Source organism: Chenopodium quinoa, unplaced genomic scaffold (assembly GCF_001683475.1).
Source record: "Chenopodium quinoa cultivar QQ74 unplaced genomic scaffold, ASM168347v1, whole genome shotgun sequence".
Taxonomy (NCBI): domain Eukaryota; kingdom Viridiplantae; phylum Streptophyta; class Magnoliopsida; order Caryophyllales; family Amaranthaceae; genus Chenopodium; species Chenopodium quinoa.
In genome coordinates this window covers 1,198,850-1,215,105 of record NW_018745068.1, presented here as the reverse complement: position 1 = coordinate 1,215,105, position 16,256 = coordinate 1,198,850, and the positions used below count along the sequence as shown (strand labels likewise).

At 33.9% G+C, this 16,256-nt stretch overlaps 1 protein-coding gene across 1 annotated transcript; it reads left to right on the top strand.

Moving 5' to 3' along the window:
- The first annotated feature begins 1,085 nt into the window (after positions 1–1,085).
- LOC110709467 (myb-related protein 305-like) lies at positions 1,086–7,655 on the top strand. The gene is made up of 3 exons (XM_021887685.1): positions 1,086–1,735; positions 1,910–2,039; positions 6,950–7,655. The coding sequence occupies exons 1-3, from the start codon at positions 1,597–1,599 to the stop codon at positions 7,353–7,355; spliced, it is 675 nt and encodes a 224-aa protein (XP_021743377.1). The 5' UTR covers positions 1,086–1,596; the 3' UTR covers positions 7,356–7,655.
- Positions 7,656–16,256: the final 8,601 nt, after the last annotated feature.

The window sequence follows — 16,256 nt, the reverse complement described above, 5'->3', positions numbered from 1 at the left end:
AGCAACTAGCCTACTAATACTGGCGTCGACAGATGTCAAGTTTTCATTTCATTCCAGATCTTTCATGGCAGTTGAGCTATTGTTAAGAGATGATTTTTAGTGGATGCAGATTCAGGAAAGCATATGTTGGAGCTTATTCATTATTACCATTGCTTAACTGCTAGTAGATTGTGTTCATCGCAACTTGTACATATTTTGTGCAATTTCTTCTTTAAAATGAATTTGAAGCAGAGAGACCATGAATAAATCTGTCACGAGGACTCGATCAATCGCGTTGCTGCACTTGGTGCGAGCTGATGATTTGAAAGGAGTGGAAAGACAGAAATGGGAAGGAATTGAAGAAAAACTGCAACAATGACGATTTCATTAATAAACCATCTGAAATAGGGGGAAAATGGAGGAAACAAAATAGAAGTGTTAATATTATGTGGAAATTGGCAACTGCTTGTATTAAGGAAAATTGGGCATTATGAAGTTAAAATGAAACTATATGCTCAAATACTGCATCAAGGTTAACACTTACACAGTTATTTTAAAATAATCGTAATCTGACCACACATAATCTTGTATCCTAAATGTCCACAAAAATTTAGTGTAATTTACTGAACTCATGCGAAGTAGGCCTTTCAATTAACTTTATTTCTCTCATACGCTCACCCTATATCCTACTAAAAATTACTTAATATTCATGTCCAAATTAACAGAAATTATTTTAGCAAAAAGAGAGTACTTATTATAAATTATCATGCTTCGTTTTAATGTTTCTACATAATTTTTCTTCGTTTTATATCAAATGTATATATAACTTCACCCTATTCTGCATTACTACATAGATTTGACTATTAACATTCATTTATTCGTTTTAAATTCTTTTTATTTCTTTTATTCGAAATCTTAGCTTCAATACGGAAAGAGACATTTTATTAATAAAAAATCTTTGATAAACATAAGAAGCTTCCAAATTGTGTAACTGGGTTATTTTGATGACCCATGTACATGTATGTGAATTAGATTAGTTTGGTTAAACTTTTGCGGAAGTTCAAAGAGTTGTATATAAGACCTATGATTAAATTAAATGTACTATACATCATTTTCTTTAATTTTACAACTCTACAACAAAAATAATATTGTCATACAATGGTGCAAGGTTGTCACAAATACTTATAATTTCCTAAAAGAATGAAAATAAATCTTAAGCTAAGTTTACACATGGTGCAAAACAAAGCTAGTCTTTTTTTTTTAACAAAAAAAAAAAAAAAAAAATTAAAATTGACTGCCAGTTAGAAAAAGCAAGATGAAACATAATTAAAATAAATCAAGTTTAATACAAAATACAAAAAACCCTGGACCATAAATTCACTTATAATAATGCAGCTACCACATGAATTTAATTAAAGTAGTAGCATAGGTTTAATCAACTTATAAAAATGAGTTTAGATTTCCTCTATAAATACTGGTCCTAACATTCATTATATGTCTCTTGCCCACATGCATCTTACCTTTGCTTAGCTTAGCTTGTTCTACTCTCTCACCTTTCTTTTCTATTGCCCATACTTTTGTTATTACCTTTCTTTAATTACTTCTAATCCATTAAAAATGGATTCAAATCCAAACAATTCTCATGAAAATAATGAAGTAAGGAAAGGTCCTTGGACCATGGAAGAAGACTTTATTCTCATTAATTATATTGCTAATCATGGTGAAGGTGTTTGGAATTCCTTAGCTCGATCTGCTGGTACGCCTTTTCCTATTGTTATATATTATCGATGTTATGGTTTTTAACCTATGGTTATTATATTTAGTACGTGATTGTAATTTAATTCACCTAAGAGCGAGTTTAGGCCTTAAACGTACATAAAAATAGTTGTTACGTACTAATACGGTTTTTGTATGTGTAATTTCATATTAGGCCTTAAACGTACGGGGAAAAGTTGTCGACTTCGTTGGTTGAATTACCTAAGGCCGGATGTTCGTCGTGGTAATATAACTGCTGAAGAGGAGCTGTTGATCATGGAGTTGCATGCTAAATGGGGTAACAGGTACGTACACTACTTCGTTCATGCATATTGATTCATTATATTTTGCTTTTGGTTTTGATTCATTATATGTAGTAGGGTAGTATACTAGTATAATCGACTATTTAATCGTATTCGCATTCTTTTTGTGATCTATAACAACTTCCAAAGAGCAATATACACTACATCTTTATTAATTTAGTCAATTTAATTAATTTGTTTATACTTTCCTTTAGGAAAAACTTGAAATATATTTAAATACTAAATTAAATCTATTATGAACTAAGATTTTCTCTACAAATATAATAAAGCTTATACATGTAGCTTGGATAATTAAGGCATTGGATTAACGTAGTTCTTTGTTTTGTATTATAAAAAGCTAAATCATTTATTCGATTGTTAGGTTACAATTGATGTGATCAACGTGTAACATGTGCTATTTCCAATTGAGGGGATCACATGCATGTGATGTAACATGTGATTTCCTAAGTAAAGTAACATCACGAGAAAATAAAAATAAAAAATAAATAAATTAACACGTGATTTTTAAAATGATTTTGGCTATTAACATTTCTTCACCATTTTTTTCACTTTACCAAAAGAGTACATATTTTGTACTCCTTTCAAATATTTTTTTCTACTTATATATTATAGAATCTTAATTTTAGTAGGATTGGAAATAAACGAGTTAAAATACGAAATAATTAAAGTAAATTTTAAACATGTGAATACATAGTAACAAAGAATGATTGAGATCATGTTTTTTTTAATATGGTGTATTTATGCAGTCATAATAAAATCAATTTATCATTTTCAATTTCCTCAAAAAATAAAAATAATAAAATAATAAAATCATTTTCTATATCTATTAGCTTTGTATTAGTAGGATATACCATCCATTTACTAATAGTAACCATTACCCTTTATTTGTTACTCTATAAACTCAAAAATGTTTTCCTCCTTAATCTTCAATATAATACGGATTAGAAGGGATATAAAAACAACAGGTCAAAATTAAAAAATTAAAGGTCGTGTTTAAGGTACATATTTGGATGACTTCTCAACACATATTTGATTCTTTCATTTTCTAATTTGTCATTCTAAACGCTCCATCATGAAGTACTTCCCATATATTTCTTGGCTGTCTTTCCTACCAAAGGCCATGCATCAATAATGATGCCTATTATATATTTTCTTTTTGGCTAGAAATAGACTATTGCACTCATGTTGGTCTTGGCATCTTTGTCATGCATGTTTTTAGTGGCTACATCGTACATTGTAATTATATTTTCCTTTATTTCTTTTTCCCTTTTCATCTAGAGTATTTGACTTTCTTCTATCAATGCTTACACAAATATGGATGCCCTCACTTTTTTCTCACTATTCAAGAAAACGAGTAGATACTTTGTACAAGTAAAATTCATTAAGTAATACACATGAAATCAAAATTAATCTCAAAAGATGATAATAACATCAATTTTTTTTTAAAAAAAAACACCTAATATATATTTTTCAGAAGGCGAAGAACAATAATAATACTCCACTACAATTATCTCTGTAAATATTATTTGTTAGGCAAATAACGTACAGATCCCCTTAAGATTAAATATATAAAGAGTTAAAATGGATATTATAACTTATATTAGGTAAATATAAATTCAGATCGTTACACTGATTTACACATGAATAATTCATGTAATATAAAGTAGAAAAATTCTAAAAGTTGGTTTATAATCATAAGGATTACATATATTTTTATTGTCAGTGTCGGGTCGTTACTCGTTATCATATGTTATAGTTAGTCTTTGTTTAATCACATTAATGATAATCTTAGTCTAAGAACAAAACAAGAAACTTTTGATTTTATTACAAGTTGCGAAAGTGGTTAACTCTAATAATCCGTAGAATTTAGTGACATAGATTTTATTACAAGTTGCAGTAAGCAAGTACAAGTGACAGCTTTTTGTGTCTTAAATACATTTGCACCAAGTACGGCTATTATAGTGACGGCAAAATAAACCATTGGAATACAAACATGCTAATTAAAACTTTACTATAAAAGGAAATATAAAAAAGGAAAAATACTTCGTTCTAGGCTGTCTTTGATGTAGAAATCTGCCATAATATTTTAGTAGCTCTTTTTGGTGCGTCTTTTTCTTCTATTCTTGATATTGACTTAACTTAAACTACATGTCTATATTCCTAAAGATGTCAATTCAGTTGTTCGAGTAAGGTTTAAATTAGTGAAGTTAGGTCAGGTCAGATTGGATTTAGTCATTTAAAAAACTTGAGCCATGCTAAATTATTGTGTTTACGCGAGTCAAAATCTAAAATAGACATTTTTCGGATCGGTTTTGAATCGGGTCGAATAGATTGTGTTTTTACACCTTTATATATCCCCCTCTATTTTTTATTTGAAATCACATCTCCTCTATTTTTGTATTTTGAACTTTATATTATTCACATACTTTGTATTTTCTTTAACGATATTTAATGGTCTATACATATGAAAAAAAACATAATTAAGAAGTCTTGTGTCGGCCAATCACAAGATGTGACTATATTTGTTCCCTCAATTCATGATTATACGAGTAGTAATCCCTCTTCGTTTGGTTTAATTATTCAAAGAATAGCTCTCTTGTTTTTTCCGTTGGTGTTAGTCCTCATTCAGGTTAACCACATGTGATTGATTACCTTGATTCCCATCATTCAATAAATGCCTTTTAGTGTGATTGACCACGTATAAGCAACTGTGATTTTGTAATAGGTTATCCGCACACAAATGAGTTTTCAATGTTTACTCTAAGATAGTAAATTGGATTATCTTCAAGTTTTTATTCATTTTTTAAAATTTTTCTATAGAAGAAAAAACTACAAGAAAACATGTCATATGAGTGATTGAGGTAACGGGAGGAATCTATCTTATTATGATTAGTTTCCATTGCATTGAACATTCATTGAATTATCCCATCCTCAATCTCTTAGGGAGTTTATACGATTAACCAAAAGTGGTAGTACAAAAATAAAAGGCAGAAATTGAGATAAATAATTCTTTAAAATTTCAAATAATTATCGAATTATTTTCCCTCGTATCCATTTCCTTTTATCCTTTAGTTTCGAGATCGTAATTTCCCCGTTGGAATAACATCCACACAAACATATCTACATGGAATACATCCATTTGCATCATTACGTGCAGCTTAGTTTCACTCTATGGCTTAGCTCAACAGCGCGTGTGCAAGCCTATAGAGTCATTGATTGATTGATGGTTTTCGTAAGGTAAGTTGAAACTTTGGCCAATGCATCATGCGTGTGAGAATCGAAACTATGCTTATTGACGGCATGGTCATAACATAGAGTAATGGTATGTTGGTTACAAAAAGATGTAGTGATGGTACAAGACTCCTCGACAACGATTTGTGTACATTGTTGTGACTCGAGGATTACGTTGAATTTTACTGTTACTGAATGGTATTAAGATGGAACCTAGTTTACTCGTTTGACCCTGTAAAATAATCTCCACCACTTTTTCCTAGCGTAGTTTTTGTGAAAAGGCTACCAATATAAATTGCATCAAATCTTTGAATTGATGCATGCATTCTAGCTTAAAATGTATGTAAGTAAACGTTGCAAAAACTTGAAAACAGCTGATGCCTAACCTATATGCCGTCCTAATGTACTATAGTAGTGCACATGTACCAGTCGATCGCGGCGTGGCGTGGAACGTCTCCAGCCTCATAGTTTTATTTATCAACACGCTTCGCTAGTCATCGATCGCTAGGCAGCTACACAATTTCCATGCAGATTCCTTTATAACCAAGTTTACTAACACCAAATTATTACTAATTATACGTTTGTTCCTTCTTTGGAAAAATGCTTGATCAGATTCATTTATTCATTGTTCCAAAAGAGGAAATAGTTACATTTAGCTAGACTAGTGGAAGTACTCTTGTTATATTAGTGGTTCTAGATTGACCTTGGTGGATACGACGGTTTTGAGCGTATCCTACGCAAGTGTTTATATAACTTATTACTCCCTCTGTTTCATATTGATAGTCTCATTTTGACTTTTTTTAGTCAAACTTTTAAAACTTTAACAAAAAATTTAACATTAATATATATAAGAAAAAATATAGTAATATGAGATATTGTTAGATTCGTTTTGACGTGTAATTTTATAATATTAAATTTTTATAATATATACTCCCTCCGTTTTTAAATACTTACACTACTTTTCATTTCCGCCCGTTTTTAAATACTTGCTCTATTTCCTTATTTGGAAGGTTTTAACTATAATTAATTCATTTCTCTCAACTAGTGGACCCAACATAAATCATATTTTATGAAATTCATATTCTCTCTCCTCCAATCCTCTCAACTACTTTTGTTTTTTTTTTATAATTTTTATTCTTCCACCTACTCCACCACCTCCATATTTTATTATTTTTCTCTAACTTCTCCTAAAATTCCGCGCATGGAGAAATAGAGCAAGTATTTAAAAATGAGGGGAGTATTTGTTAATTCTTCCTCTGTTCTTTTTTACTTGACCTATTTCTTTTATCACGTTTGCCGATGTAAAACTTTAATAATCAATAACTTTAATTCTCCATAAGTAAAAATTATAAAAGTTATATATTATGATAGTACTTATTGAAACGAATTCAAACATATCCTACATGAATATGTTTTTTCTTACATATTATTCGCAAAAGACGGTCAAAGAAAGGGTGGTGAATAGTGTAAAAGTCAAAGAGGGTCAAATAAAAAAGAACGGAGGAAGTATATAATTAAAAATATTAATGGTCAAAGGTGCATTTTGAAGATTGCATAGTCAAATTAGGACTATCAATATGAAACAGAGGGATATTACTAATACAAATTTTATTACCTAGTTATTACAAGATGTTAGTATTGATATAAAATGGATTATACAGGTGGTCGAAGATAGCAAAACATCTACCAGGAAGAACAGACAACGAAATAAAAAACTATTGGAGAACAAGGATTCAGAAACATCTAAAGCAAGCAGAAAGCAGCACTAGTACAACATCAAGACATGAAACGAGCCCTTCCGACAACCACGAGCAAGCGTGTGTAAGCCAGATATCAAATGCTTCAGCATCAACACCTCTTAACTATGGCACATCGTCGAATCAACACAATACACCCTATCTACCTTCCATGTCACCATCGTCGTACCCTCATGTAGATCATCATGCGATGGAGGCTACAAGTTATAACATTGTACCGCCTCAAATGCATCCTGTGTCTACTGAGAATTTTTGGGTTACTCCTGATGAAGATCTTTGGGCAATGCAATTATTTAACAGCTATAATTAAGTATGGCACGCGAATTAATTTAAAATATTGATTACATATGTGCTCCATAATTTATGTTACGTTATTTTTTATATACAAAGTATGTATTAGATCTATCTTACCATGGACTGGTAATATAATTCGGGTTCTTGATGATTATTCTGTATCTATTTCGATCTCTACCTATACATAAATTAAATTATATAATTACTGGCATAGTTAATTAAGTTGTATTTGTAATGTTATTGGAAGGAGAAACTATCTTGTACAAGTATTACCATATCATCAATTGTTACGTGCATTGGATTTTTGGTACCTTTTAATAATACCATTTGTCAAATACTGTTACATGCGCATGCTCGTGATCTCAACCTTATTGTAACAATAGTTTTATTTATCTCTTAAATAGTTATGTCTAACAGAGTAACAGGGTATATAATATATATCATGAAAATTTCAAGCAAGATGTAATAAGATCATCATTTCATAGAAAAATAAAATGTGAGTTGTATTTTCAATTATATAGTAGGAGGAAGTTCTTTTTTATTAGTTACGAACTTCGACTTAATTTTCTAATAAGAATTTAATGTAATTTATGATTGAATATAAACTTTAGATTAATAATTTTCTACGAGTAATTCCCTGTTCCTCACTGTGAGGAACAAGTTTTGTTCTTCATGGGGTATGTGTTAAGAGCAGAGAGGTTCACCCAAAATTGACAGGCGGTCTCCACTAGTGAAAAACATCACATTATTTTCCAAAATACCATTATGAGGAACAAAAGTGTTCCTCATGATGAGGAAATGGGGCTCCCTTATTTTCTACTAAGTAATTAAAGTTATAATTGTTATCAAATCTAATCGTGGGTAAGATACCTACTAGATTAGGCAAATATATGCAAGTATACAAATAAAAAAAAACTACCACATACTAATAAATAATTTACTTTTCCGAATTCATACCTTCCTTGAGGCCTCCACTTTGTTAGAACCAATATATCTTCGATACTGATTAGTTCTTTCACTTTATATCAAGCAAGATTGGTGGAGATGGTGAGAAAGTCACAATCACAAGTTCAATCTTGGCCGCACCTTCTGCTTGTGCAGTTGTGCCTAGGGTGAGAATTCTCTTACTTTTCTTGCCGCCTACTCTTAAGTGTTAATCCGTGTTGCTGGAATGCCTCACCACAACGAGAAATGTCGGTTTAGTAGGGTCAAAAGGAAAAAAAAATTCGTCTCTCTCATTAGGAAAAATGTACTCACATTCTGACTCTCAAATCTAATCTCATCATCAGCTCCTTCATTGATTGGTTTTTGTTCAATTTTAAGTAAGAAGATCCTCCAAGAACGAAAAGGATGGTTAGCAATTATATCCATTCACTGTGGAAAGAGAGAGATCCACATTTTTGTCTAAAACCCTCAATCACATAAAGGCTGGTTTTATTTGGCAAAAGTAACCATCAGAATATTTGTTAAACTCCATTTGCCCAATCACACGAGATTACTTTGGGATGAAGTGTGGATGTTGCATGGACCCTCCTCATTTTTAGTGCGAAATAGTCCACTGAAGTGGATAAAATTTGAACTCATAACTTTTGTGCCACGCTCGCTCTTGATACGATGTTGGAATATCATTATCAAATGCAACCAAAAGTTTAACCTAGTAGTTGAGTCCCTAAATATATTTTATACTTTTTAAAAAATGAAGTGGACGTAATAATGTGAAGAATCATTTAGTCCCAATACTAGTTTTTTACTACAAGCCAATTATCATCAAGTTAAGACATATCTATTTCGAATAAAATTATCAAGTAAAGACAAGAAGTTAATTACCTTAAACAAAAGTAAAGACAAGAAAAGTTGACGAAAAGACATGATAGCTATACTTAGTTAATGATGAGCTTAAGTCATGTGAAAGGAGTTTATTGTTTGGTAGATGTAACATCTAATTATGTCTTGTCATTGTTTAACTAATCACTCAATATGTATAAATCTATGATTGTAATAAAGTTTGATTAGTCTAATCTTATAGTTTTAGTATTTTGATAAGGTGATTACACTTGTGCACTTAGTGCTTATTATCACTTATTAGGTTATAAGTTAAGTTTGATTACTTTTCGGAGCAATCAAGGTTGGTAAATTATGATCTTGTTGTACTTAATTAGCTAATTTTTCTTACTAATTATAGTACTTTTCTTCTATGACTTCATGTTTATTGTCTAACATCAAAAGATTGTTTATCAAATATCGATACCGAAATTGGAAAATGATAGCATTAGTGGTTGATATCGAAGATGGTCAATACTCAACAATAGTGATGTTGTACATATCTATAATATAAACAATAATTATATACACCAAACAATGTTAATATAAACAATGATTATGTAGCTACAACCTTGTTCAATCCTCACCATAAGAACTTAGAAAGAGGGGATCCCTTTACCCTTCCCCTCATTGTCACAATATTGTGCTCGCTAACTCTAACTAGATTGACAACAAATGCGGGATTTTGTTGGATATGTCTCAACGTATATATTTTTTAAGATATTAATTTCGTACGTTTTTTATTATTGATAATTAGATACATTTATTGTTGAAGTTTTGTGTTAACAAAAGTAATAACAGAAATGTGTTGATCAACTAAAAAAGAAAAAAGAAAGTATGTCTTTTGCACTTGGTATGTCCCAACTTTCTGGGTTGCACACCATTAAAAGCTATATTTTGATTGAAAGTCTCATTCCCCTATTAGTACTCTGAGAATTTATATATTATTACTTAATTAATTATCATATATTCATAAATAATTCTATTCTTTACAAATTGCAATACTATCTTTTAGGCATAATTGGCCTCAACAATATAAATTTTAACAAGATGCATGTAGCAGCATGAATTTTGATTAGTAGTTGTAACAACACCAACTTTTTCATCAGGTCCACAAAATATCATAAGTGAAACCCAGTACCGGAGATTTTATCGAAGACGCGGGATTAATATATTATTAACTTTTTGTAAATTTTAACATCAGATGATTTAGGCCTTAAGGTCCACCCAAGACCTTAAACAAGCAAGACATTTTATAGCACACAAATTGATGCATTTTTTTGTAAATTTGATCTCAAAATTAACGCCTACGGAATAAAATGGCCCCGAAAACTTGTTTGATCATTTTTCAATTCCCTCATTAAAATTGAGGCACGCAATCTAAGACGATTTTTAATAATAATAATAATAATAATAATAATAATAATAATAATAATAATAATAATAATAAAGTATTAAAGATATGTTGTCTTCTACAAAATCTCTGGTGCCAAGCTTCATTTATGATATATTGTGCACCTGATGAATAAGTTTGTGTTGCTATATTACTAGTCAAAGTTCTTGCTGGTATGTATACCTTGTTAAAAGTTCGTGTTGGTGAGGTCAATTTGGTCAATCTTTTAATGTAATTGTTGTAATATTGCATCATCTTTTTTTTTTTTTTTTTGAAAAAAAAAATTCTAATATACGTTTTCACTCTGTAAATACCTAATACTTGTATATTACTATTAACATTTTTAAGAGAGTGAAGGATAACTCAAGTGGTTAGAGTCTCTCTTCTGGTTCCAAGAATTTTGGGATCATTTCTCATCACCCGCCCTTGCAGCTCTCTGAACACCAAAAATAAAAATTATTGACATTGTTTAAGTTTAGACAATGGGTCACACTTAGGTTGAGCCTAGTTAGATATATAAAGTGCAAACATAGAGCCAGACTTAGTTTATTTAAATGTACCTAGACCTACATCTGACCCAAATTTATTATCTAAAATTTCAAATTGATCAAACCCGTAATACCTAACCATCCTTCAGCCTCAAAATTTTCAATTAGGGGTGTTCTTTATTCGGATTAGTACCAAAATCTAATCCAATTCAAAACAAATTATCAACTCGGATCGGGTCTACTTTAAATCAGATCGAATTGAATATTTTTGAAATTTTTGATATGTGGATTTGACTGATTGACCTTGTTTGGAACTGTGTTAATATTATTTATGAATTGTTTATATTAATCAAGTAAAGCTATGTTAATATTAATCATGTAAGTTATGTTTTCAAGACTTGTATTAATCATGTAGAACTATGTTTTTAAGACTTTTTTTTTAATGAAGGAATGTTTTCAAGACTTGTATTGATATTATGAGGTTAGACCGATATTTTTTTTATAATTGCATGTATTAGCTAGGCCCTTAAAATTTACAACGTATTTTCATATCGGATCTAAATAACCAAATTTCAATTCGGATTGGATTTGGTGAGAAATTCAGATCATATTGGATTGGAAAACTGAAAATCAAATCTTATTTCGGATTGGATTGGAAAATTGAAAATTGAATCTTATTTCGAATTGGATTGAATTTGGCATAGATCCAAATCGTGAACTGAATGTACACTACACCCTGGCCTATTTCAATACCTAGCCATTCATAAATTCAATTTACAGGTGTATTCCCTACAAAATAAACAAGTTTTCTAGAGCTTAATGCATCTTCAAATTTAGCAATTCTTAGTAGATGAAATTTTAAGTTTATTTAAAATTTAAGTTTGTTTGTACACTAGGAAAAAGAAAAAAAAAATCACACTCAATACTCCCTCCATCCTTTATTGTTTGTTGCATATTCAATCTAGTTTTATTATTAAAAGAGTACCCCATTCCCATTTTTTATTATGGAAATCATATTCAATTCATCATAACTTCACTCTCACATACATCACTTTTGTCTCTTTGCAACTCCCTCAACAAAAAATTAACACAAACAATAATAGTTGTGGGACAAAGGGAGTAGCAAATAGCATACACTATTACATTAAGTTATAACTATTGTTCTAAGTCTTAGCTTAAATATAATTCATAAATAGAGTATTATATTGTTTTAAGTCTTAGCTTTAATATAATTCATAAATAAAGTATTATTAGGAACCAATAACTACAAACAAATGAAGTACTTTGTCTCAATAATTTTGTTTGTTTTTCATAAATAGAGTGTGATTACATGGTTTACAACTAAATGATACAAGATGCTCATTAATGAATCCCAAGTCATGGAGGACGAATATCACGTAGGCAACATGGATTAATTAAACAAGTACCTAACCAACTTGTGGTAAATTGACAAATGAAGAAATGGTATTGTCTATTTTTGGAATACTTAAACTTAACCTTTTCCATTTTTTCTATTTCTGTGCTTGGACATGTGGGAATGAAAACTCGACATATGCCTAACAATTCAAAACCCAAATCATCTCTTCACATGGAATCAACCAATAACATTTCATGGGAACCTTTTCTTTTTCTTAATTGATCTTATCTGAATGTATTGATGTTACTTGAATTTATATATTTTTTTTATTTTTTAAAAATTATTAAAACTTGGGTATGCAATATATTAATGGCGTTTTTTGTGTAGTTAGTCACATCGTGTGGCAAGGTTTAACTATTTAGGGGATACTCAGTTGCTCAAGGGTTACTTATTTTGGGGTTACTCAGTCGGTTAATGTGTAATCTGTGCGAGAATAATCCCTGACCAAGGGAATAACCCCTGACCGACCAACGAAACCCTGAATAAGTCATCGCGACCTGACCGATTGATGAGTAACCCATGAATAAGTAACCCCGGCCACACAGTGTGGCCATACACATAAAAATTTGTGATAATACTAATTGAATAATTTAAATCAACGATTTTAAATTTATTTATTTCATTATTTATTTATTACGATTCCTAAATTGCAATGTACATATAAACGAGAATGTCTGATTTAACTAGGTTACTCAAAATTAGGAAAATTTGAAAAATACCACCATCTATTGTTCACATTTTGTACAATACCACGTCTTTTTTTTTTTAATTGTATATTACCACCTAGTTTTCTCAAAAACCAAAAAAACTCCAACCACTTTTGCCCAACTTTCCTATATGACGTCACAATGGGTCCCACTACCAAATTTACCTCTCTTTTCCCTCGATTCTCACCTATGTTCTTCCTTCTTCCGTGAATCTAAAACGTTGTATAAGAATTAGAAAGAATCCATTCCCCTTAAATGGATAGTGTTTCGGGGTTTTTTTTATGTGTCCTGCGGGGGAGTTACAATTCCGAGAATGCCCTTCGCTGCCTGTACCTGCAAAACCACGAAGACTCCGGTTGGTTGGAGCTCCGCCTCCGACGATCAAGTCAGTTACGTACGGGAGGAAGATAATGCGTAAAATAGTGAAATTACTTCTCACGTAATGGGAGAATTCCGCAATTAATATTGCTCGAGTTTTGTGTATGTATTTATGAATCCCCATTAATGAGGATTCCCCCACTATTTATAGTGGGAAGCCTTGGTTCCCCATTTAGGGTTCATGGGACACGTGTCAGCAGGGGATTGGAGCCCTGCTGACTAATGGCTGAGTGCCACGTGTCGCTTAGCCATAGGGCCACGTGGCTGGGTATTTTTACCCCAAACATTTGCCCCTCTCAGGTGCTGACGTGGCAGGGTGCCATGTGGCGCCTGAGAAGAACGCTGATGAATGCATTTTTTTTTTTTTTTGAATTGGAACCTCTTCAGATTCTAGCTGAAAGAAGAGGGAAAAGCAGAAGGGGAAAGGTCGCGACCCTTCGCCTTCTGAGGCAACCCCTATAAATAGGAGGAGACGCCCACGAGAGCTCATTTACCAACTTCGTGAATTTTCTTGAATTTTGTGAGCATCCGGTATTTGAGAGCATCCGGTACTTGAGAATTGAGAGCAGACGAAAATCTGATAATTGATAGCAGCCGGTTTCCAGACCGCCTGTAAGGTAGCGAGCAAGCAAAGGTTTTTCGTGAGGGTACCCAAGAGAACCCAGCCGGTCTTCAAACCGTCTGTGTCTTTGCAAGCATCCTCAAGAAATTTCTTGAGGTTTCAGCAAATTCTTCGTTACTCTAGGTACCGTCACTATTCCTTCTCGCTTTTCCATGTATTTCCGTTTGCGTCTTTTGCTTGCATTTTTATTTATCAGTCCCATAGGTAGATGGACCCTTTATACCTATACCCGGAACATAGTTGTGAGCTCAGCCGGTCAATTAGTACGACTGAGTCTAGAACTGGATCTGCCGCCTCTGATCTTTGGAATTTCCCCTTTTCAACGCCTGTATCGACCGACTCTGTGTCTGTGCAGGACACGATGGCCAGAATTAGGGGAACAGCTATGGACCCTAATTACAGAGGCGGAGGCTCAAATGAGTTGTCGCCTGAGAGACGATCCCCGGACGAGGCGGCTAAAGAACCATCCGGTGGCACTTCCGCCACCCCAAGCGATAGTATTTTAGGCTCCTACAACAAGGAGACTTCTCCTGCTCAGGAAGCTGAGCTGCCAGGATCCGTCAATGAGGGTCCCAACTCCCCATCCGGCTCTGATGACGGTCGCATCGAAAGCAGTAACTCTAGCTACTTGACCATGTCAGAAGATAGCGAGGAGGCGGAGAGGCCTTCGTGGCAAAGTAGAAACGACCCTCTCATGATTGCCATCTCTCTCAAGGACCGGGCCCTCATGCGGTCTTCTCTAACAGACTTCATAACCAAGCGACCGCTTGGAGGAGGGTACAAGTTGTCCGTACCGGGGGAGTTCGGGACGGTCGTATGGGAGGATGACCAACCCAACGCGGACAGCTGGTTTGGGTGCTATGAAGCGGCTTTCCTAGCCAGGGTCCGCTTCCCCCTTCACAACACGATAAAGGCCATACTTAGGGGATATGGACTAGGCGTTTGGCAACTCACCCCTAATTCTTGGGTGAACATTCTAGGGTACATCGCCGCCTGCGAGATGCAGGATCTCAACCCCGGCTGGGAGGCGTTTGCCCAAATGCATTATTTGAGTAGGAGCCCAGGCGGCTGGAGAGCCTGGTACACCTTGACGACTTATCCTCAATATATGATGACGCTGGATAAGCCGTCTAAATGGTCGGACTGGAAGAACCGGTTTTACCTGGTCAAAGCTCCGACTGAAGAGGAGAACAGGGAGTTCCGGACCTACAACCGGAAACCAGAGCTTTTGGGGCAGAAGTGCCGACTGCCCCCAGTGCCGGATCACGATAGAGAGGCCATATTGGACTCCGGATTTTTTGAACTAACCTCTTCCACTCTCTCAACCAGAGTGATAATAAGGGTGCCCAAAAATTGGGTGCCCAAACACGAATTCTTTAAGGACGAGTGCTTCTTGTCCGCCTGCGGGCTTAGCAGCATGTTTGAAAGACGTAGGTCACGAACCTTAGCCGGTTAATTTTATGCCGGCTAACCTTTTTCTTTTGATTGCAATGTGCGAAATTATCATGATCTTGACCGGATGTATTTGCGTTTTGCAGAAGAAGCTAAAAACATGCTGCTCACCGCCAAGACACCCGCCAAGAAAGCTTCAGATATCCAAAAGGAGAATCTGGAGAAGAAACTTGCCGCTCAGGCGGCTAAAAAGGTTAGCCCGCCTGACCTTCATTATTTGTTTGCCTTGATGCTATTTTGGCCATTTCTTCACCTGACCGCTTGTGATCTTGTTTCAGGATGGGGGCGTTATCCCTCGCTCCTTGCAAAAACAGATCCGGCAGAGGCCGTCTATTGAGGAGCCTGCACATAAAGTGCAGAGAACTGCTTCCACCGCCCGGACTACTACCGGCGGTAAAACAATAAAGACCCCAGGCGGGTCTAACGCTGAAACGGCCTCGAAAGAGGTCACCCCAATAAGGACCGCAACCGGTCCATCTACTGTCGGGGGCCAAAGGGCTTCCCAACAAGGTACAAACCCCTTCAACCTCACGCTGCTTGACCTACCCATGCGGGTTAAGTCATATTCTCAGTCTCAGCCGGGCGATTCTCCGATCAGCCGGCTATCTGTAGGCGGAGCATATGCAGCTTTCTCACCGT